The 25,188-nt window shown below is 36.9% G+C and overlaps 1 protein-coding gene across 1 annotated transcript in view; it reads left to right on the plus strand.

The window, feature by feature from the left end:
* The window catches only part of TENM1 (teneurin transmembrane protein 1), a 1,051,200-nt gene that overhangs the window by 846,103 nt on the left and 179,909 nt on the right, over positions 1-25,188 (plus strand). The window contains exons 18-20 of the mRNA XM_004606346.2: positions 7,648-7,767; positions 13,984-14,245; positions 16,638-16,905. Of these exons, the coding sequence (XP_004606403.2) occupies positions 7,648-7,767; positions 13,984-14,245; positions 16,638-16,905 (650 nt within the window). The remainder of the gene's footprint in view (positions 1-7,647; positions 7,768-13,983; positions 14,246-16,637; positions 16,906-25,188) is intronic.

Consider the following 25,188-nt stretch of genomic DNA (forward strand, 5'->3'; position numbering starts at 1 on the left):
TGATTGAAGTTGGTCAGACTATAATAAATGCTAATAATCTATATATAAAAAAGGAGCTAAAAGTTTTTCTTGTAAAAAAAGAATAACATTGGCCATGAAGAGACAGTACAGCATGTAGGGCATTTGCTTTACATGTGGCTGACCCAGGTTAAATTCCTGGCATCCTTTATAGTCCATGAACTCTCCAAGAGTTATTCCTGAGCACAAATCTAGGCGTGAACCCTGAACACTGTCAGGTGTGGCCCCAAAACAAAACAAACAAGCTAATCAAAAATAAAAGGATGACATTGAGTGTGTAAATAATGGAGTCAAATACAGCAAGCTATTGGAATTCTTAGTACATTTAAGACCATTTAATCTAAAACATTATAAAGAGAGTTCAATGCCGATAAATGTAGAATAGTAAATTTAAGAGGATTTATCATATGCTGTGGGTTGGATCATAAAATATGTCGAATAAAATAGGGGAGTTGAAAGACAAGTCTGCACATGGATTATGAATGATGAAGAGTGAAATGAAAAAAACAGGTAGACAATACCTTGAATAATGATGACTTTGATGAGTCCTTATCACACAAATATGTGTGCTTCATAAATTATGAGAAATATAAAAAGCATAATCAAAAGAAAATTCTACTCAGAATATGATCCAATATGAATAAAGAGTTAAATACAAAAAATGTACAGAATAATGATTATTTTTAATGAGACTTTCACTCACTGTCCTGGATTCTCCATAAATATATGCTGTATGGAAAATAAAAAAGAAAATACAAGTCTGTTTCTGTCATCAAATATGAGCAAATAATTCCAACAAGGCTTGACAATATAAAAACTAAAATAATAGAGCATAGTAATGCTGTGAGAAAACACAATTTCTAGACTAATGCGAACAAATAAAATGAATATATAATAATCTTGTCAATAAGGAGTTAGTGACCATCTAAGTAATTATGATTCATTAAAAGGCCATCTTGCTAACTAATAGAACTTTGTCGATTTTATAATATCTCCCCTAGTATCCCACCAAGAGCTACCAGCACTTAGGAAGCGGAAAGCAATGTTAAACTTATTTTTTACAAGATTGGCCTCGCTGAGTCTTGTCTCAATCTCTCTGGCTCCAATTCCTACATCATTTGCATAAAATTTTCTCAGGTTATTTCTCCTTTATCTACAAACCAGCTTGTCAAATTTTGCTTTGTAAAGACCTTCAAGCTAGAGACATTCTTTTATTTTTATATATTGTTATGCTGGACTTAGAACTCGGAATTATATCTGTCAGCATTAATTCCATCCAAAATTCAATGACATTCCTAAGTCTTGTGTAGAAGAAAAGTGGGATTTAAAAGCTCCAAGTTGATAAATTTCTCCAAAATTTATTGGACAAGGTGAAACAAATGCCAATATGCAATTTCCATGCCATTCAGACCTATGATTTGCAAAATTCATACAATGAACAGCTCACTGGGAAGGAAAAGTCTACTGATTTATGTCAGAACTGGGCATGTTGTCCTGAGAGCACAGTATACAAAATGTAGCAAAATTGTACTGTCTTAACTTCTTTATGTGATTTTAATAGCTTTTTACTTTGTGTTGGGAAACCATACCTGTGATTACTTTGAAAAGTTATATTTTTCAAAAATAACATGGCCCCCTTTATTTTACTTAATTTTATTTATTTTTTTCTGGTACTGATGTCACACCTGAGGTGTGACAGGGATCACTCCTGGCTCTTTGTTCAAGGATAACTCCTGATAGTACTTGGAGAAACATATGGGGTGCAAGGGATCAAACCCAGGCCAGCTGTTTGCAAAGTAAGCGTCCTGACTGCTGTACTATCTCTCTCACCCCATACTCTTTTTACTTATTTTGTAATTTTATATCATAAATAAAATACTTTCTACACTGTTTTTGTTTCTGTCTTAGCCATCATTCAGCAAACTATTTATCTTATTTTCCCTGGTTTGTGGGTGTGAAATGGTTGAAAAGCACTAGTTTATTGAAATTAAATACATCTGAAATAAATCTATAATCTTTTTTCTTGAGTAAAAGACTACTCATGTATACATCTTGTTCATATACTTCTATATCTTAAATACCTTCTAAACACTTTAATTTCCCATACTAGTGGCCCCCACATAAACCTTTTTTTATTTGTTTGCTTGCTTTTTGGGTCACACTCGGCATTGCACAGGGTTTACTCCTGGCTCATGCACTCAGGAATTACTCCTGGCAGTGCTCAGAGGACCATATGGGATGCTGGGAATTGAACCCGGGTTCGCCACGTGCAAGGCTCTACCCTCTGTGTTATTGTTCCAGCCCCGCCCACATAAACCTTTGATACTTTTATTTATTTTATGTAGACAAAAGCCACAACTGTTGATACAATTCTAGAGTTAAAATTGATTAGATAGCAAAACTCTAATATTAAAATTGATAGGTTAAATTTTTTGTGTGAAAATTGTTCTATGTCACCATAATGCCATTCAGTCTTTAAAGATTTACTAAATTGTTTTTTGCCAGTGCAGCTTTCTGTGTTAGCACTGTAGCACTATCATCCCGTTGTTCATCGATTTGCTCGAGCAGGCACCAGTAACGTCTCTATTGTGAGACTTCTTGTTACTGTTTTTGTCATATCAAATATACCATGGGTAGCTTGCCAGGCTCTGCTGTGCGGGTGGGATACTCTCAGTAGCTTGCCGGGCTCTCCAAGAGGGACGGAGGAATCGAACCAGGGTTGGCCGCATGCAAAGCAAATGCCTTACCCACCGTGCTATAGCTCCAGTCCTAAATATAGTAAACCTATTTAAACAGAGATACTGCATGTATTTCTTTCTATGTGATATTTCTGTTATCATGAGTTTGACTATACTGTATTTTTAATCTTTTTAATACTTATGCTTTATACTAGAAAAAAAGCTCTAGAAAAATCCAGTTGAATATAGTCAAGAAAAGCTTGATTTTCAATATGCATAGAGATGCTTCCAGATCCCATGCCAGGCTGTTTCATTTGGGGCAACACAGAGGTGTGCTGGTGAATTCCCCTCCCCGCATCAAGGGACCCAGCCATGGCAGAGCAGAAAACCTTCATATCTCAACCATTGCCATGTTCACAGCTACTCTCTACATGATCCGACAAACCTCACCCATGAGTGAATCTATTCCTGGACAGTGCCGACTCAATATCTCATATTTTACACCACCGATATACCAAGAATAGTACATCACATTTGATGGAGTTTAGAGTAGAAGGCAACCAATCCTAGGGAGAAATATATACATGTAAGCATACAAGACTCAACTTTTAAAAACATGTTGGTAATCTCTTATAGATGGGCCAAATGGCAAGTGGGTGAAATACAGCAATCTCCATTCACTTACCTTAAAGAAAACTTTTTTGGATTGTTTTTAGTGAATCCTTCGTAACAAGAAATACAAAACAAATTACTTCAGTTCTTTGAAAGCAGGATTTGGGGTTCGGGATGTAAATATTTGAAATATGCTGGTGGGAAAGTGTAATGGTGTTGGGATTAATGTTTTGATATCAAATGTAATCAATTATTGTGAATAACTTTATAAAATAAAAATTTTAGAAAGCTTGATTTTAATAAAAGTATCTTGGCTTTTTTATGTTAATAATGTGAAAACATTGTACAACTCTACCAATTCAAAATAATAGTAATAGGGAGCACATAAATCTGTTTTTAAGAAAAGTTATGTGCAATGAAATTCCGGACTGACATACAAAAAAATCTGAGTATATCTATCACTTGTCATCCTGTTGATCTTCGATTTGCTTGAGCAGGCACCAGTAACGTCTCCATTTGTCCCTGTCACATGCTAGTGTACCCCAATGGTATCTGCTCCTCCAAGAACACGAAGAGCCTCAAACCATTCATTCAGGGTTTTGACAAAGAAGTCTGATCATCTCATACGTGGGCGGTCACACGGTCACGTGGTCTTTTGATGTGCTCTGGAATCCAGTCGGTAACAGCTCTAGTCCAGCGGTCATCTCTAAAGAGCATTATGTGTCTGGCCCATCTGATTTTTGGCATCTTGGCAAACGAGACAGTGTCCCTGATTCTTGATCATCAGCAGAGGTTGGAACTCCGGATTCCTTCTCTTACTTGTGTGAAACGTGGTACTCCAAGCATAGCTCTTTCGATTCCTCCTTGGGATATCTGAATAGCACTCTCATCCTGTTTTCTTAGGGCCCGTCTCTGAAGCGTATGTTAGTTCAGGAAGAAAGGTGGAGTCAAAAAGATGTGCCCAGAGCCGGAGGTTCTTTGTCCTCTTAACCACTTTTCCAATGCTCTTGAAGGCATTCCATGCTGCTCTCTTCCTTCTGCACAGTTCTGCCGCCAAGTCATTCCTCATGTTGAGTTCTCTACCCAGGTACACATAGCTGCTGCATTCGGAGATATTCGTGCCAATGAGAGCAAATGCAGCGTCAGAGACTAGTTCATTTTTCACGAACATTGTTTTGATGAGATTCAGCTGCAGTCCGACGTTTCCACACTCGTGGTTGAAGTCGGCCAGCATTTGTGCTGCTTGGCTAATTTTGGTGTTATTAGAACGATGCCATCAGCAAAGCAGAGGTGGTGTCACTGCCAACCATCTATCTTCACTCCCATTCCTTCCCATTCCAGTAATCACATGACGTTCTAGAGGGTGGTACTGAAGAGTTTCGGTGAAATGGTATCACCCTGCCAAACCCCTCTCTTTATGTCGATGATGACTTCCTTGTAGAATGGTGAGATCCTGGTGGTGAATCTGTAATATAGCTCGAAGAAGATCTTGATGTACTGAGTTTGAATACCCTGTTTGACTAGGGCTTCAATGATTCTGTTGATTCAGTCTCAACAGAATCAAAAGCATTCTTTAAATCATTGAATGTCAGACAGAGTGGCATCTTGAACTCTCGCAAAACTTCAGTGAGCTTGGTCAGTGTGTGGATATGGTTGATTGTGCTGAATCCTTTCAGAACCCGGTTTGCTTGCATGGTTGTCCTTCGTCTAGTATTCTGCCTGTTATATTCTGGATGACTCCAGTGAACAACTTGTAGACAACAGACAACAGGCAGATTGGACAATAGTTGCCAATGTCGTGGATGTCTCCCTTCTAGTACAACAGAACAGTCCTGCTGGTTTCCCATTGGGTTATTATTGTTAATTTTTGCTGAGTTTAGTTGACTTGATTGTTAATAACTGTGTTACTATTGTTAATTTTTGCTGAGTTTAGTTGACTTCTATGTTACTTTTTTATCTAATATTCTCAGCTGGTATTTCAGTATAGAGGAATTTGGAGGGGTTTTACAGCCCGGTAGCACAGCGGGTAGGGTGTTTGCCTTGCTCATGGCTGACCCAGGTTCGATTCCTCCACCCTCTCAGAGAGTCCAACAAGCTACTGAGAGTATCTAGCCCACAGGACAGAATCTGGCAAGCTAGCCGTAGCTTATTCGATATGCCAAAAACAGTAATAAGTCTCACATTGGAGATGTTACTGGTGCCTGCTCGAGCAAATTGGTGAGCAACAGGATTACAGTGATAGCAGTGATACAGTGATTTACAGCCTGGTATGTAGTCACGTGGTCCAGAAACCTCAGAATCTTGGTCTTGGCCACTGAATTGACATGCCCTGGGAGGTGGGTGTGGTTTTCAGGAATTCCAAAAGTATGAGGGTTGAGTAAAGCTTACCACCCCCATTCCAAGAAGATTCCCAAGTTCTCAGCTTGAATAGCAGGGTACCTGAAATTTTTCACAGTTCAGTGTCTCTGCAGAGATTAGTGAAACAGTGAAATTGAGCCATTGGTGTGGCTGCAACAGCGCAGTGTGGATTCCGCCACTGGGGTTTCTGCAGAGCAGAGTATTGGCACATCACCATCCCAGGGGCACCTGAGAGTTTTCAGGAGGGTACACCTCTGTGTCCATGAATTTTAGCTGCTTGCATGTCCTGAGAGATTTAGTCTTGAATCTGTAGATCAGGACTGGTGGCTGAGTAATCATGGAGGGTGACTGTGGGAAGTGGGCTTGCATGCTGGAACTTCTGGAAATAGTTGGATAGAGGAGGCTATCCAACCCAACTCCAAAAAGAGCCCAGAGTTTTCAGCCTGGGCACCAGAGTACCTGAAATTTTTCACAGTTTGGTGTCTCTGCAGAGTGCCCACTCACTTTGTAAATTAAAAAAATGAGTGTGGCATCATTGAAACCTGGCCCCTTTTGACTCAAAATCCACCTTTCTTGGATATTCTTAATACCACTTAGTGGAAAAACTAAATATTAATTATGTAGGGAAAGATATTGAATTTCCCAAACATTATTCAACCCTAGCAGTTCCAACTATAAAATGAAAATTCTAAAGTTCAGGAATGCCAAGATTAGGATTAGACTCTGGTTTATTAAATAAATTTTTAAGTGCTCAATTCCCCAGTAATAGAGGAATAGAAGACCAGTAAATGACGTTTGCTTGGATTTGCTCAGGAACCTCTTCTCGACTGACAACCTTCTAAAATTTGTTAGAACTTGTCAGCCAGGTTACAGGTAAAAATATCCATGTTTTGATGGACTATGTCTACAGGAGACAACTCTATCTAGCAGATAGTTTAGTGGAATCCCATTCTTCATCATTAATAAGCCTTGTTTATTTAAAGGGTAATCTCCTGAAATATTTTACTTATTTTAGAAGAGAAATGGTACATTTGTTAAGGATCATGTTTCTTTCACACTTTAATTCTTAAAATTCACAGAATCACCTCTGTTTTGGGTTTTGTTTTGTTTTCTTTTTATTGTTTAGAAGAGAGAAATGTAGCAGTATATGTACCAAAATATCACACAATGTACATGTAGAAATGCATAGAAAATTTACATGACATTATATAGCTGATTAATGCTGAACAGACAACCAGTACCTGGGATGGAAGTGTCCAGAAAGAACTTCAGTCATGTCTACAATGTATTTCTATTTTAATAAATGTAATTATTTTAATTTTTATAGGAGAAAATATTTCCCCAACTAATATTATCTCCCAGAAAAATAATAACCCTAATGCAGAAGAAATTTAAGAAACAACTAAATGTCCTGAAATGGATCTTTTAAGACCATATTATGTTAAGACTATATCATATAATTAACAAATTGATTCCCTGTCATCCCGTTGCTCATTGATTTGTTCGAGTGGGCACCAGTATCATCTCTCATTGAGAGACTTATTGTTACTGAGTTTGGCATATCCAATACACATGGGTAGCTTGCCAGGCTCTGCTGCGCGGGCTCGATACTCTCAGTAACTTGCCGGGCTCTCCAAGAGGGTTGGAGGAATAAAACTCGGGTCGGCCGCATGAAAGGCGAATGCCCAACCGCTGTGCTATCGCTCCAGCCCAACAAATTGATATATTAAGAAATTTCTAATTACTTTGAATAATATTAATAATAAAACTGTTAAATACCAGAATACAAAACTATACCAAACATAATTCCAATTCTTAAGGGTAAAATTTGTATACGGTACCCAACAAAATTCTAGTAGTGCTATTGGTTATTGACAATTTTTTCTTTGTTATACTTCAATGTTTTTCAAATTTTCTCAAACTTGCTTTAGAATCTAATTTAAACATGTTTTATTTATTGGCCTTTGATTTTGTGTTACAGACGTGCTTGTGCGATTCGAGGCCAAGTAGTGGCTGGAGATGGAACCCCTCTAGTAGGGGTGAACGTTAGTTTCTTGCATCACAGTGATTATGGATTTACCATCAGCCGTCAAGATGGAAGGTACAGCATTATTGTATATGATCACTATGTGAGGTGGAGAGTGGGGATTCTGATTTCTAACAATGAATAGATAAATCAGTTATATCTCAAAGTAGCTGAAGAAGATAGTCCCTTAACCCCCATCAAAATCAAGCCAAATTTTTTTCTAACTTCCAAGCTGTGTTGAAACCTTGGTCATGTGAAAAGTTTTCTAGCCTTTATCTATTGCCATTTAAAAATGTAGTTTAAATTTTCAATAAAGTGATGCAGGTAACAAAAAATGAAGCATTACATTAACGATATTCTCCCATGGAATGTCTCAACAACTTTTGAAATCCTGGTATTCAAAATATTGCTTTCAAAAGTTCAGAATTCAACCATGTTAACAATTTTATTAAAAACTCTAGCGTAGGTAATAATATTTCAGTAGTGCTTAGGTTTATAGTATCCATGTACAAACATGCAGTATGATATCCACACAAGTATGATATGCTGTCAGCATATCATCACCATCAAAATAGTCAAGACCCTCCACCACTATCCCATCTTAATCCCTCCATCCCTCCTATCACTGTTCACTAATAAACTTTGTAATCAGAGGTCAAAAGTTTGTCATCTTTCTATACTGCCTATTTCCTTGTATTCTCTCTCTCTATTCCACAGATGAGTTAAATAATCTGGCATTTGTTCTTTTCAGTCTTAGTTATATCACTTTATGTGATGCTCTCCAATATCTTCATGTTGCAGCAGTCCATATTGTTAAGACATTTTTAACGTGTAATCACTATCTGGGCTTCTTGAGCATTGTCCACTTGTGACCCCAAAGAAATTTTTACACGACCCCAGGTAGAGAGGAATATAAAATAAGTATACAAATCAAACATTTACTGACAAAAGTCATAAAGCTATTTATTTTTATATCACTTCATATTCAATTATGTGACCTATATGAGCTTGTGACCCACAGTTTAAGAAATTTGTCACTAGACTAAGAATTTTATTACTGGCTGCAACTTTGACAGATATTCTCAGTATTTAAACACTAAAATTAAGCACTAATTTAAACACTACTTCCGTTTGGTATTTATACAGCCATAGTTATTTAGTCTTAAATATCAACGACACGACCTGGCTTCTCTTAAAGGGTTTCTCAATGTTCAATGAGATCAGGGAAACAGTACTGTGATGTACAACTTTTTCATCCTGGGAGAGGATTTACTTACAAGAACATTTTCTGTTGCTATCATTTAGGTCGACCTTTTTTTTTATAACATTTGAATAGGTCCATGTGTACAGCTTACAAGTTCCCATTAATTAGTCTCAGAGCCATTTTAGAAATGGCCTTGAGATTCTCTAGCCTCCAAGTGATTACCCTTAAAATGCTCCACCATTAACAATCTACTTTAATACTCTTATATGGAGACTTGTTGGACTAGAATTTTATCACTTGTGAGGGAGTATCTTATTTAGAAAACTTACAATCAAATCCTAATAACTTCATAATTATTGTCAAATTTGGACTATGCTGAATTTATTTTTCAAACCGCCTGTCAAGAAAGTACTTAGAAAAACTATCAGTTAAAGTAGATAATAAGGAAGTTTTATCCTTTTAAAGAAAACAAACTATTTTAAGATTTTAATGAATCATATGAATTATTTGTATGTAAATTTTATTGTCAATTATTAACCAGGCAGCTATTCATTAAAGCAAACTCAGCAAAACAACTCTGGGTGAAAAAAAATCAGAATATATAAAAACTACATTTCCTTTAAAGTATTCCATAATTGGAGCTCTCTACTGATTCAAATTGACCTTTCTCCCAATTAGACTGAATGATGGAATTTTGGTAGCTCAATCATCAATATACGGTGCATAAAACTAGCCACTTCCTTGTCAGCTTATTTTTGTATATGCCAGAAATTGAGGAAAGATTGTTTTCTTTTGAAAAATTATTTCTTTAAATAGGATATGTCATTTGATACATTTGACTTTTCATGGGAAACTTATGGATCCTGTTATTTTTGCTTGTGTTACAAAACTTTAGGTGAATAATTTGTCATTCACAAATGAGCCAAAAAGAAACTTGATTTCTTAAGTTTCTTTTTTTCAGTTCATAGGAAACATTAAACACTAATGTCTTGTTGTTACTTTTATGATTTCTGTTATAATGCAAGTGACACAATAACCCTTTGCCAAGCTCACTCTGAAAACTAGGTTTATATAGATGAAACAGATAATAGTCAGAGGTCCCTTTAATTATATCTCTCCCCTTAGGTTCATAAAGTATGTACACAATCAAATTATGTGCCCCAAATGTCAGTGAGACTGTACCAGTCTCCTCTTTAGGGAATGAAGTAGCAATCTGATGAGAGTTTCCATTTATATATTTCTGCTTATTGCTACCTTAGATTGAGAAACTATGTTTCAGAAGCAGACTGTCATAAAGAAACTTATGACATACCTGAGGGCAAAGGATTACAGAAAGATTGAAATTAGCATTTAGATAGGAAGTAAACCAAGTGTGGTATGGAAGATGCTATAATGGGTCTGCTTCCCAATCTCAATCTCAGTCCCACTGATATACCTTCCACTGGCATCACTATTTGCGGTTAAGCTATTGACTCTCACAGTATCTGTTAAATGGAAATATGTTATGTGGGAAGTAGACCTAATTACTCCTATTATCATTGCTCTATACAAGTTAATAGACAAGTTTTCCTAGAGAACCAGGAAAAGTCTAAATTGTGGAGTCAAATGATATAAAAAGTAAAAGAAGGATGAGTTTGGAAGATAGTGAAAGTACAAAGAAATTAGATATGCACATTGGGAAAGATCAAAGTGGAACTTTAAAAAAGGCAATTCTAAAGGATAAGTAGATATATATGAGTACTGTTTTGTGGGCATTTTGATAAATGTCATTGTATTTGATCCTCAGAATGTTATAAGATCATTATTATCATTTTCCCATTTGGAGAATAGGAAAACATCCAAATCTACATATCTAAAAATGGTAGTGTCCAACACTTGAACATAAGTAATTTGGTCCTTTAGGATATACAATCTTCAACTTAGCAAAATGTTGAAAAAAAACTGCTTTTATAAAGTAAGTGAAGAATTTGACTTCTTCAAAAATTCTTGAGGAGCATTAAAAATTCCTAAGAACTATGTTGAAAGATGATGGAAAATTCAAAGAATTTCCCTTTGATTAGACCCAAGGCAAGAATGTTGATTTATTGACATCATAAGAGAGACAAAAGCATTCTACATAGATTTTAATAGTCTTCCTTCTGATTTAGTATGAACTGGTGGCAGCCTCCAAATAAACGTCCCCTCCCTTTTGTGTCTTTTATACTCAACCTGATATGACTTTGTAATCTGCACTTAATGGACCCTGCCACTGGAGATTGCATTTGGTAGAATAAGTCCCAAAATTAATTATTCAAAGACCATTCTCTTCTTGGTATTAGACTGCATTTTCAACCATAGATTCACCTTCTATCTTCATGACAATTAATGAATCAGCTGAACAGTATTTACTCTATATAACAACAAGGTGGGAATATGTGAAATAGATCAGTGTTTTACATAGAAATAGTACCAGTTAGGGGCCACGGAAAAAGTACACCTTTATTTATCCAGTATGGCATTTTCCTTGCATGTATATAGCCTGGTTACAATCCCTGGCACCTATTATGATCCCCAAGCTCATCAGGAGTGATCCCTGAGTGCAGAGCCAGGAATAGCCATGAGAAACATTACATATGTCATAAATTCAAACAAAAAAGAAATAGAACCAGTTTAGGAATAGAGAGATAGTAGAGCAGATCAAGCATGCAGCCACCCTGGGTTCGATCTTCAGCATGCAGCACCCTGGGTTTGATCCCCAGCACCACATATGGTCTCCAGAACCCCTCCAGGCATTATCCCTGAGCAAGGAATTAGGAATAAGTCCTTTTCTTAAATAAGTGTGACACGAAGACAAAATAATAAATAGAACCAGTTTGTGTGTGGGCATATGCATACAACTATATACATATGTTCATATTTATATATGTGTGTACAGACATGTACATGTACATATATACATGTTTATCCAAGCACATTTAATGAAATTTGTTTATATCATATGGGAATTATCAAATGCAAAAATTCTAAGGTCAAATGCAGATTGAAGTCTCTTAGAAAGGAGTCAATGCTGCCCCTGAAACCTTAAGAAAGAATTCCTTTATTCTCACAGATACTTCAGATTTGCTCTTAAGGTCTTACTACTAAAAGAATAAGGACCTTTAACATTTGAGAAGAAAGTTACCATTTTGTTATGTTTTGGTTATGGTTTAGGAACCACACTGAACAGTGCTCAGAACTTACTTCTGGCTCTCTGTTAGGGGATCACTTTTGATGGGGCTAAAAGGGCTAGATGTGGTGCCAGGTACCAAATCTGGGCAAGTGCCTTATTTTCTGGGAAGTTACCAATATCTTTATTATTAATGTATCTTTGACCTTTATATTTGAATCTTATTTAATCATATGCAGGATTAGTCTAGCTACTACACAGGAAGATTATCCTGTCTTAGTTGTTTTAGAAATAGAGACTAATTCACAGGTATATATGCTATTTGGAGATAGATCTTTTTATGTTTGTGCTTCCTTTTGTTTTCAAATAAACAAGCACTTCTATTTTAAAAAGTCAAGGGGTGTGATTTGGATGAAGCAAGTACACTTGTCCAAGAAAATAGAGTTTAATTAATGTAGAGTGTTTCAGCTAGAGGAAAAGTCTATTGACAAGAAATGTGGGATTCTTCCCCCTACTATATTGTCCTACACTTTTCTTTTATCATGAAATTACCATCTCTGTCTTAAACCATAAGCGGCTTGGGTTTTATTTTTCAAAGTCTAAATTATTTTCTATAGCTAATGTGGTTCTTAAAATCCTGCCTTACTATTACAACTATTTCATTGAAAATGCAGCACAAAATTACAGTATTAGCTATTCTTTGTTGCTGACCATTTATCTTTATCTAGAAGATTTCTGCAACAAGATAGTATTGATAATGCTATAATAAATGTCATATGAAAGAAGTGATGAGATGTCCATAATTAAGTCTGATTCTCTATCAGGGTGTTTTACTATTGAAATGTGTTTTATGGAAAGACTTCTAATGCAAGAAATCACTTACATTTTTCTCCTATAAATTTAAGTCACTTTGAATAAATGAGCATCAAATTGTCCTTTATCATACATTTTTAAGATATAATGACAATAATTTACCACATTACTTGTATATAATGTTTTATATTTTTAAAATGATTTCTTAGATCATATCAAGTGATAGACAGTTGCCTTACAGAAGAGGTAGTATTGCATTCACAGAGATGAGAAAGAGTCATCAAAAGAATGAATCAACAGAGTCCATTATAGGCTTTCTTAGCAAAAAATCCAAGAGGCATTCCTGACAGAATCAGAAATCCTGGATCGAGAGTTTAAATAGAATCAGAAGTAAAAGTGTGTAGCCAGATAATACATGTTAAAGCATGATATCTATTGGCAGAAGAGAACACCTGGCATTATTCATGGCTCACTCCTTTCTGTTCAACAATCATTTCTTTGATCTTTGTGGAACTGGGACCCTATGGGGTGCCAGGGATCAAATATAGTTTGGCTGTGTTAAAGGCCAACTATACTATTGCTGTGGCCACAAGAATTGTATCTTTTGATCAAATTTCAGTCACCAATTTTTCTCTGCTGGTTCTCCAAATAACATCTCAAAGACACCATCAGATTTTTGACATTATGTTTGTAACTTTAAACAAGAAATAATCAACTCTTTCAAAGCTCTATTATAGGACTTTTTGTAGAATGAATAATTCATTATACTAAAATGCTGCTGAATATTAAATATTTTGTTATCTCTAGGACAAGGGAGAGAAGTGATGTCAAAATTGGCATTGCAATAATACTTGTGACTTATTTTGTTTGAGGAGTTAAAACTGACTTTCAAATTATAGTGAATATAAACTAGTAATGGAACATTTTTTCTAAGAAGTCAATGGATTAGATTAAAATAGTCATCCATGGAATGCATATTTAACTAAAGAGAACCTATTAAATGGCAAATATACACTAGCATAGTTGAGTTCCATTAGTAAGAAAAAGCACTAAAAATACCTATTATTTTACTTTTAATTTTATTTCAGTTGCTCATTATTTAAACTGACTTTACTTTTTTTCCCCTTAGCTTTGACCTTGTGGCCACTGGTGGTATCTCTGTTGTCTTAATCTTTGAAAGATCACCTTTCTTACCTGAGAAGAGAACACTCTGGTTGCCCTGGAATCAGTTTATTGTGGTGGACAAAGTTACCATGCAGAGAGTTGTATCAGACCCACCATCCTGTGATATTTCCAACTTTATCAGTCCAAACCCTATTGTACTTCCTTCACCACTCACATCATTTGGTGGATCCTGTCCAGAGAGGGGCACTATTATCCCTGAGCTTCAGGTAGGTACATTAGTCTTTGTATAAAATCATAATATCATATGTGTCTAACAATAAAGCATCTACAAATTTATTTTACTAATAATCCTGTCAATCTTCTAATGTGCTGCCTTCCGTTTGGCAGGAAATAACTTCAAATGTATTATCTCTTACACATATTTGCAACAATTGGCGAAGACTTTAGGATATTTTCTGTGGTATTAGACAAATGTAAGGTGGATTAGCTGTCATAAGAATTAAACCCAAAGCTTGACACCATTCTCTAAAGAGCAAAACTATCTCAATAGTGATAGCAGTTTTAACAATAAAATGGGAATGCTTGTGGTTTTGAAATTAAAGCTCATTAAGAAATCTAGTTTTCATAACATGAGGTGATACCCAAAGACAGTTGATACAAAGGCCAGGAGGATTGCCCCATAGTTGGAAGCCTGCTTCATGAGCAGAGGGGAGAAGGCAGATGGAATAAAGAAGGGATCACTAAGAAAATGATGGCTGGAGGAATCAGTCAGGATGAGAGATGTGTGCCGAAAGTAGATAATGGACCAAACATGATGACCTCTCAGTGTCTGTGTTGCAAGCCATAATGCCCAAAAGAAGAGAGAGAGTATGGGGAATATTGTCTGCCATGGAGGCAGGGGGAGGGTGGGAAGGGGGGGGCATACTGGAGATATTGGTGGTGGGGAATGTGCACTGTGTGGAGGGATGGGTGTTTGATCATTCATTCTGTGATTGTAACCCAAACATGAAAGCTTGTAACTATCTTACGGTGATGCAATAAAATTGAAAAAAAGAAATCTAGTGTTCTTGGTCTAGTTTCTTATGATATCATGATATCATTGTTCTTAAAGTCATTCAGGTCCTCTTGTTCAGCTGTGTTGAATAAAGGTGGTTTTCAAGTATAAGGATACTGTTTGAAGCTTCTTTGTTTCTGAGTATTCAAACTTTATACATGGAGCTAGACTTGTTTTTTAACCTTGTTATATTTTTAATGTAGGACTTCTACTATTTATTCGGCCATTGATTAAGCTTATTGAATTGGGCATTGCTTTTTTAAAAATGTTTTTAATTGCATATCCATGAGATAAACTATTACAAAGCTGTCAATAATTGGGTTTCAGTCATACAATGATCCAGCATCCATCCCTCCAGCAGTGCACATTTCCCACCACTAATGTTCCCCACATCCCACCACCATCTCCCAACCCCCCACCCCCAACACAGCCTCCCTCTATGGGAGACACTTTCCTTCTTGCTCTCTCTCTCTCCTTTTCCTTTTTGTGCATTATGGTTTGCAATACAGGTGCCAAGAGGTCATGGTGTTCAGGACATTCAGTATTTTTATCCAGATGGTAAGGCTGGAGTAGCTTTTCAATTGGGTGGCCACTTGGGGGTGCGGATGTGACTACTAAGGCTTCTGGAACTACAGGAAAGTGGGGGGAGGCAGCCCATCCTAACCCCGAGAAAGCCTGGAGATTTCAGTCACAAAACCCGCATACCAGAATTTTCAGCAGATTATATGTTGGTGGGGCTGGAGCTATAGCACAGCGAGTAAGACATTTGCCAACCTGGGTTCGATTCCTCCGTCCCTCTTGAGAGTCCTGCAAGCTCCCGAGAGTATCCCGCTCACACGGCAGAGCCTGGCAAGCTCCCCGTGGCGTATTCAATATGCCAAAAATAGTAACAACAGGGGCTCTGTTTTGGTGGGCCACCAGGCCAACCCATACCCCTTTGATTTACCCCAGTCTGTTCAGCCATGCACGGGTCCAAGATTAAATGTGGCTTTTGATCTCTTTCGAGATTTATCTTTGTGTCTCTGAAATAAGGTCAATAAATGAGATTGTATAACTGAGCTGGAGGTGGTTTGTGGGTGTGGCTCTCACATGCCTAACTGTTGGCGATTTAATTTCTTGATAAACTTTGTCCCAAGTTGCCAAGTTGTTGGGGTCCAGCCAAAGGCACAGTGGCAATTTTGGGGTATCAGGAAGCCTGAAGGCACCATCACGCTGCTGATACACTCTCCCCGCATGTACAGGTTAAACTACTGGTGGCACCATACTCGTATAACATTGATATTTTAAGATTCCTGTGATTTTTTTCTTTTTTGCATTTTCAATATTTTCATTTAAATGTTAAGCCTTTGAAATATGTATTGTACATTTCTCACCACATTATAGAAAACTTTTAATGAAAATTAAATATAGAAACTACCAAAATGGGCTCATGAGTCATATTGCCACTGAACTTAAGAAATAATATCAAGAAGGGGCAAATAGACATCTAAAATTAAATTGTTCTTTTTTCCCCATTGAAAATCTCCACCAGCAATTAACAGTGCTCAGAGGATATGACTTAATGAAATTATCTACAGGAGCCAATATGTTGGTTTTCCTTTCAGGTTGTACAGGAGGAGATCCCAATTCCTTCCAGCTTTGTGAGACTGAGTTACCTGAGTAGCCGCACCCCTGGATATAAAACCCTGCTACGGATTCTTCTGACACATTCAACCATTCCCGTGGGGATAATCAAAGTACACCTCACAGTAGCTGTGGAAGGGCGACTAACACAGAAGTGGTTTCCTGCTGCAATTAATCTTGTCTATACATTTGCTTGGAACAAGACTGACGTCTATGGACAGAAGGTCTGGGGCCTGGCAGAGGCTTTAGGTATGTTGAAATAATTCTATCAAAGTACTACATTTACAAAGCAGTACCATATTCATTTGTATCTGGAATTATAGATTTTCTTTTGTTTAAGGGATTTGAGACATACTTTAATTTAAGCAGTTCTCTTGAACTTGAATATAGTTTCCTTTGACAGATTTTTGCTCTGAAAAAATGATTTTAGTTCCTCTTTCATGATGACTGCATACAAGTGGAATTACACCTGATCTGACATGTAACTGTCTTCCAAGCAGAATATTGCCTTCCTACTGTGACCTTTGGTGAGGTTTTCTTTAGGCCATGTTTTTGTATTTGACATTTAGGCTGTCATTTTCATTTAGAAATTAGAAAATTTTAACTTGTAGGCATCTCCACTTATTATCTTTTATGTCTAAGATGGTTAGACTCCATTAACTTATTACTTCAGTAGGTGTAATAAAAAGTCATCTTGCCTGCCTATTCCTTTTGATTTTCTCTTTTTTCAAGATTTTCAAAACTAAAATATTATAGATAACAGGGGCATTATGAAGTCCTTTGAACTTATAGTTTTCAGATATTTAATTCTCTGAGATGAAATAGCATTTTAAAAACTGAGAGACTGAGAGAGATTTGCCAACATTTACTTTTCCTAGTAAGAATAAATTTTTAAAGAAAAGAAAGAATGATATGACCCACTGTCACCTACCACTACCAAGGTTTCATAAAAGAGATATACCTTAACACCAATGAAATAGTCTATATTAAAAATGATAGTAAGCGATCTAGTACTTATACCTAGAGAGTGAGACAGATAGAGATAGACAAACAAATTCCAATGAATTTATACTTCTAACTTTGTACAAGATTTTATAAATGCCGAAAGTAAAAAAAAGAAAAATTAAGGGATGTGGCATAGGTCTATAAAACCAGAATCCAGAAACATGAATTCTCTTACCTTCAGGCAGTCCCTCATAGAAACTACCCTCGAACAGTTGAGAAAACTATTTTTAAAGTTCTCCAGAAAAGATTTGTCTTTTTTATCCTCCCATAGAAGTGTCTATTATGGCGCATAGCAGACCTATAGTTTGCAGACTTTAGTGTGTCGATTTCCTCTTTCCAGAATAAAATATGTAGGGAGAGGGCAGAACAATAGTTAATTTTTCCCAAGAAACTTTCATATATTTGAATAATTAATGCATCTTCATTGTAATTTATTAGAATGCAAGAAATGTAGACTGGTTCACTTTTCCCAGTTGGGGATGGGGATGAGTTACTGTCAGGACACATGAGAAAGCAAAAATAACCCCAAATGTCAACAACTTATAAACAGGCCTCACCTTAGACATAGTCTTCTTCGAGTTTCACTGTAATTCTAGAAGATCACTATCATCTGCTCTGTTTAGAGAGCAACAGCTCTAATTGTCCACTCTGCAATTAAGTGTACTCTGCTTCCCACAATAATAACAATATTGATGAGCTCATCACTTCTTCCAAGCTAACTACCCTTCTTTTCTCTTAGCTTGTCAAACTGCATGGTATGGAGACTTGCTCTCATCTTCCTTTACACTTCCTCTTAAAAGATCAGGTTGTGCAATCCAGTCAGTGCAAAGTACAGAGAAACAGTGCAAAGCAAAACTCTACCATTAGGCTCACTACCATTAAGGTTATTATGCACACTCTATAGTCCTGCTAAATCTTTATTCCAGAGAGTATAGAAGACTCTACAGTCAGTCCCTTTCTTGTTCAAATCATCATTTTACTACTTGCCAGCTACAGATAAATTACTTAATGTCCAAATGCCACAGTGTCTTCAATGGGCATCATAAGGAGTGTGTTATTTGTAGTTTCAGCATGATATTAAGATTAAAAGAGATTCAGTGATGTAAAGTGCTTTAAACATGATAAGCACGCAGCAAATATTGGTTTTGCTTTTTAACTTCGCTGTCATTACGATATTGGTATATCATGGTATAAAGCATGAAATTTATTCACCTTCCGCGATATATGTGTGTGGCCTTATCTTCTCTAAGAAGGTAGCTGTGTGTTTAATCTGCAATCTGTGTTAGTTTGCACTCCATTTCCCATTTCTGAACCCCATAGCTCCTTCTAGCCTTTTCCCCAAATACACACAGATAATCTTCTCTACCTGTATGTGATTTGAGAAGTTGACTTTTTCAGAAGTTGACTTTCAGGGACAACACTGCCTGTACTCTTTTGTTCTCTAGCTTCCCTTTGATTTAGTCAAAGGGTGGCAGCATCCAGAGATTGCATGGTTGAAAAAAGAGTTCAGAGTATTTTTCCCTTTTCTTCTTCATTGTAGTTCCATCACTGACTACATTAGAAGATGGCAGCTTATATACAGCAGCCACTTAACCAAATGCTCAGGCTCTTTCTGGTTTGCTTTATTGCCCTTACAAATTCAGAGGCTTTCAGTGTTGATAGTTCTTTCATAGATCAGTATCCTTTATTGATCACTTTAATTTTACTCATGTATTTGAAGATAGTTCTTTAGAAACGGAGGAAACAATACAGTAGTCAAAGTGCTTGCCTTGCATGAGGTTGACCCTTGTTTGATCCCTGGCATCACAAATGGCTCTGAGCACACCGGAGTGATCTCTGACCATAAAGATAGCAGCAAGCCATGAGGTAAGTCCCAACACATGCCACCACCTGTAAAAAATGCCTACTCTTCAATTAACAGTGTTGAGTTTATATCTCATCCCTGCTGGCACCCTGAATAATCCAGGCTTCAAGTGTCATTTTATCTACTCTAGATTATTATTCTACATTAGATGCTTCAATAGAATAGTACAAAATCCCTTTAACAAAGCATAAGGCTTTGTTCTCAAATTTCTTTTGACTCTCTCTGGACCCTTGCTGGTTATTGGATTTTTTTTATTTTAATTTGTCAGTTTACCTAGTAGTCTTCTAAATAATTAATCAGAACAAATATGTGTGTGTGATTCCTTCCTAGAGTTTACATAAATACAATAGAGCATCACTTTAAAAACAGCAGTTTAATTGAGATATAATCCATATAACATAATTTTTAGCCACTTAAGGTGTAAAATTCTATGGGATTTGCTATCTTCATAATTTTGTACAATCATCACCACTATGTAAATTCAGAACATCTTTTTCACCCCATGGAGCGATAGCATAGCAGGTAGGGCATTTGCCTTGCACGTGGCCTACCTGGGTTCAATTCCTCTGTCCCTCTCAGAGAGCCCGGCAAGCTACTAAGAGTATCACACCCACACGACAGAGCCTGGCAAGCTCCCCGTGGTGTATTCCATGTGCCAAAAATAGTAACAACAAGTCTCACAATGGAGACGTTACTGGTGCCTGCTCCAGCAAATGGATGAACAACAGAATGACAGTGCTACAGTGCTACAGAAGTAACACCAAATACATAGAAGTTACTATGTACTCTTCAGCCTCTCCAGAATTTGGAAACCACTAATATTTTCAATCTATAAATTTACAATTCTAGACATTTAAAACAATAAAATTATCAATTATGTGGTTATATATCCTGGATAATCAATTAGCATATAAAGAAATCTTTAGAAACTTTTCTTGATTTCATGGGAGCATAAGGAGTTCCCACAGAGAAAGTGAGGATTTCAGAGATATTTATCCAAAGTTTTAACATGTATTATAATAAAAAACAAAAAGCATTCCTTACTGGAAAAAATTGTAATTTTTGAATGTAAAATGAAAACAGTAGTTGCATAAAACTAGAAATAAATGTTGCTTACAAATGGAAAAAATCACTTAGCATAATTTTTCCTGTCATTCATGTTATATCAGTACTAACCCCCTTTTCTTGACTGAATAGTAGTCCATTTTTGAGGCTAAAGTATATTCAAGCTATATATACATTTATTTAGAGTAAAATATATTTTACTGAGGTGCCATAACATCGCAACAAGTATTTCTGTACATGTAACATAATAAGTAACATAACGTATACATCATGTTGAAAGACATGTTTAAGTTCATCACCAAAAGCCCAGTTCTATCCTTTAACATGCAATTGTCCTCTTTTCCCCAATTTATCTACATCCTTGCTCCTCCTCTTCTGATAACCATAAAATGGTCTGTAGATTAAAAAGATTATTTTAAGTTAGTATATATCATGAATTGGTCTTGTAATCTAAAAAGATTATTTGGGAGGTTGGGTGTTTGTTTCGTTGTTGTTGTTGTTGTTCAGTTTGGGACCACAAGTGGAGATGCTCAGAGCTTACTACTGGCTCTGCACTCATGGATCACTCTTCATGGGCTCAGGGGACCCTATGGGATATAAAAGATCGAAATTGGGTTGGCTGCATGTAAGACAAGCATCCATCCTCTGTACTAATTCTCTGGCCTTTAAAAAAGCTAATTTTTAAGTTAGTATATAACCACAAATTGGTCTTATAAAGAGGATTATTTTTTTTGTATAAATCACATTAGATTTATTCTCTAATGTGCATTAAGCAAAGATTGTAAAGGAAAAAAACTCATATTAAAAACACTGAATATGAGAGAATTCAAGAGGACATTGCAATAACAAATCTCTCAGACATTAATATGACAATGGCTATCCAACATAGAATGCTATGATAACAGTAGTGATCTTCACGGCATATTAATTATATCTGAAATTATGACAATAGAAGAGAAACAGATAACACGAGGTCCCGTATATTCTATTGAATGTCAGTACACTTTTAAAGGATGCATCTTAAACTGAGATTGAAGATCAATGAACGCAATGACAGGGGCAAGTAAAATGTCAGATAGAACCCCTAAGGCACACTGAACTCCTTTTATCATAACCCTCTTGATTTTTTTTAAATTTATTTATTTTTTTTTATGGGTTCTTAAGATTTTTCTTCTTTTTCTTTTATTTTTTTTTTCTTTTTTTTTTTATAATTTATTTATTTTTAATTAGAGAATCACCGTGAGGGTACAGTTACAGATTTATACACTTTTGTGCTTATACTTCCCTCATACAAAGTTCGGGAACCCGTCCCTTCACCAGTGCCCATTCTCCACCACCCGTAAACCTGGCGTCCCTCCCACCCTCCCCACTCCCATCTCCCCCCCACCCCACCCTGCCACTGTGGCAGGGCATTCCCTTCTGTTCTCTCTCTCTAATTAGCTGTTGTGGTTTGCAATAAAGGTGTTGAGTGGCCGCTGTGCTCAGTCTCTAGCCCTCATTCAGCCCGCAACTCCTTTCCCCCACATGGCCTTCAACTACAATGTAGTTAGTGATCGCTTCTCTGAGTTGCCCTTTCCCCGGAACGTGAGGCCAGCCGAGAAGCCATGGGGTCAACCTCCTGGTACTTATTTCTACGGTTCTTGGGTATTAGTCTCCCACTCTGATATTCTATATACCATAGATGAGTGCAGTCTTTCTATGTCTGTCTCTCTCTTTCTGACTCATTTCACTCAGCATGAAACTTTTCATGCCCATCCACTTAACTACAAAATTCTTGACTTCCTTTTTTCTAACAGCTGCATAGTATTCCATTGTATAGATGTACCAAAGTTTCCTCAACCAGTCATCCGTTTTGGGGCATTCGGGTTTTTTCCAGATTCTGGCTATTGTAAACAGTGCTGCGATGAACATACATGTGCAGATGTTGTTTCGATTGTACTTTTTTGCCTCTCTGGGATATATTCCCAGCAGTGGTATTGCTGGGTCAAATGGGAGCTCAACCTCTAGTTTTCTGAGAGTCGTCCATACTGTTTTCCAAAAGGGCTGAACTAGCCGGCATTCCCACCAGCAGTGTAGAAGGGTCCCTTTCTCCCCACATCCTCTCCAACAGCGGTTGCTTTTGTTCTTTTGGATGTGTGCCAGTCTCTGTGGTGTGAGGTGGTATCTCATGGTTGTTTTGATCTGCATCTCTCTGATGATTAGTGATGCAGAGCATTTTTTCATGTGCCTTTTGGCCATTCGTATTTCTTCCTTGGTAAAGTTTCTGTTCATTTCTTCGCCCCATTTTTTGATGGGGTTGGATGTTTTCTTCTTGTAGAGTTCAACCAGTGCTTTATATACCATTGATATCAACCCCTTATCTGATGGGTATTGTGTAAATATCCTTTCCCATTCTGTGGATAGTCTTTGGATTCTGGTCACTGTATCTCTTGCGGTGCAAAAGCTTTTTAGTTTAATGTAGTCCCATTTGTTTATCTCTGTTTTTACTAGATTGCTTAGTTCCGTGTCACGTTTGAAGATACCTTTATCTTCAATATCGTGGAGGGTTTCGCCGACCTTGTCTTCAATGTACCTTATGGTTTGTGGTCTAATGTTGAGGTCTTTAATCCATTTTGATCTGACTTTTGTGCATGGTGTCAGGTCAAGGTCTAAACCCATTTTTTTGCATGTGGTTGTCCAGTTGTGCCAGCACCATTTGTTAAAGAGGCTTTCCTTGCTCCACTTCACATCTCTTGCTCCCTTATCAAAGATTAGATGATCATACATTTGGGGTTGTGTGTAGGGATATTCCACCCTGTTCCATTGGTCTACGGCTCTGCCTTTGTTCCAGTACCATGCTGTTTTAATTGTTACTGCTTTGTAGTAAAGATTGAGGTTGGGGAGGGTGATGCCTCCCATCATCTTTTTCCCAAGAATTGTTTTAGCTATCCTTGGACGTTTGTTATTCCATATGAATTTTAGGATTGCTTGATCCATTTCTTTGAAGAATGTCATGGGTATACTTATAGGGATCGCATTGAATCTGTATAATGCTTTAGGGAGTATTGCCATTTTGACAACATTGATTCTCCCTATCCACGAGCAGGGTATATGTTTCCATTTCCTCATGTCCTCTTTGATTTCATGGAGTAGCGTTTTGTAGTTTTCTTTGTAAAGATCTTTTACTTCCTTGGTTAAGCTGATTCCGAGGTACTTGATTTTCTGGGGCACGATTGTGAATGGGATTGCTTTTTTCATGTCCCTTTCCTCTGCCTCATTGTTTGCATATATGAAGGCCATGGATTTTTGGGTATTGATTTTGTAGCCTGCAACTTTACTGTATAAATCTATTGTTTCTAAGAGTTTCTTAGTAGAGGTTTTAGGCTTCTCTAGATATAGTATCATGTCGGCTGCAAATAGTGAGAGTTTGATTTCTTCCCTTCCTATCTGGATGCCCTTAATCTCTTTTTCTTGTCTAATAGCTATCGCAAGTACTTCCAGTACTATATTGAAGAGGAGTGGTGAGAGTGGGCATCCTTGTCTTGTGCCCGATCTCAGAGGAAAGGCCCTTAGTTTTTCCCCGTTGAGGATTATGCTTGCCGTAGGCTTGTGATAGATGGCTTCGACTATCTTGAGGAAAGTTCCTCCAAACCCCATTTTGGCGAGGGTTTTCATCATGAAAGGATGTTGGATCTTGTCAAATGCTTTCTCTGCATCTATTGATATGATCATATGGTTTTTGTCTTTACTTTTGTTGATATGCTGGATTATGTTGATTGATTTCCGAATGTTAAACCATCCTTGCATCCCTGGGATGAATCCCACTTGGTCGTGATGTATGATCTTTTTGATGAGTTGTTGGACCCTATTTGCTAGTATTTTGTTGAGGATCTTCGCATCGGTGTTCATCAGGGAAATTGGTCTGTAATTTTCTTTCTTAGTGGTGTCTTTGTTTGCTTTTGGTATTAGGGAGATATGTGCTTCATAGAAACTGTTTGGGAGAGTTCCTGTTTTTTCAATTTCCTGGAAAAGTTTGAGGAAAACAGGCAATAGGTCTTCTTTAAATGTTTGGAAGAATTCGCCAGTGAAACCATCTGGGCCTGGGCTTTTGTTTTTGGGGAGGTTTTTGATTACCGTTTCAATTTCCTTAACATTGATGGGTCTATTCAGGTATTCCAGGTCTTCTTTCTTCAGTGTTGGGAGATTGTAGGAATCAAGGAATCCATCCATTTCTTTTAGGTTCTCCTTTTTTATGGCGTAAAGACCTTCAAAGTAGTCTCTAATGATCTTTTGAATCTCACTGGTTTCTGTTATGATGTCCCCCTTTTCATTTCTGATTCGATTTATTAGAGTTTTCTCTCTTTCTTTCTTTGTGAGTCTTGCTAGCGGTTTATCAATCTTATTTATTTTCTCAAAGAACCAACTCTTTGTTTCATTGATCTTTCGGATTGTTTTTTTGGTTTCGATGTCATTAATTTCTGCTCTAATTTTTATTATTTCTTTCCTTCGGTCTGGTTTGGAGTCCTTTTTCTGGTCCTTTTCTAAGGTCTTGAGTCGTGAAGTCAAGCTATCTATGTGGGTCCTTTCTTCCTTCCTGAGGAATGCTTGGAGAGCTATAA

The sequence above is a fragment of the Sorex araneus genome, chromosome X (assembly GCF_027595985.1).
Source record: "Sorex araneus isolate mSorAra2 chromosome X, mSorAra2.pri, whole genome shotgun sequence".
In the NCBI taxonomy this organism is placed as follows: Eukaryota; Metazoa; Chordata; class Mammalia; order Eulipotyphla; family Soricidae; genus Sorex; species Sorex araneus.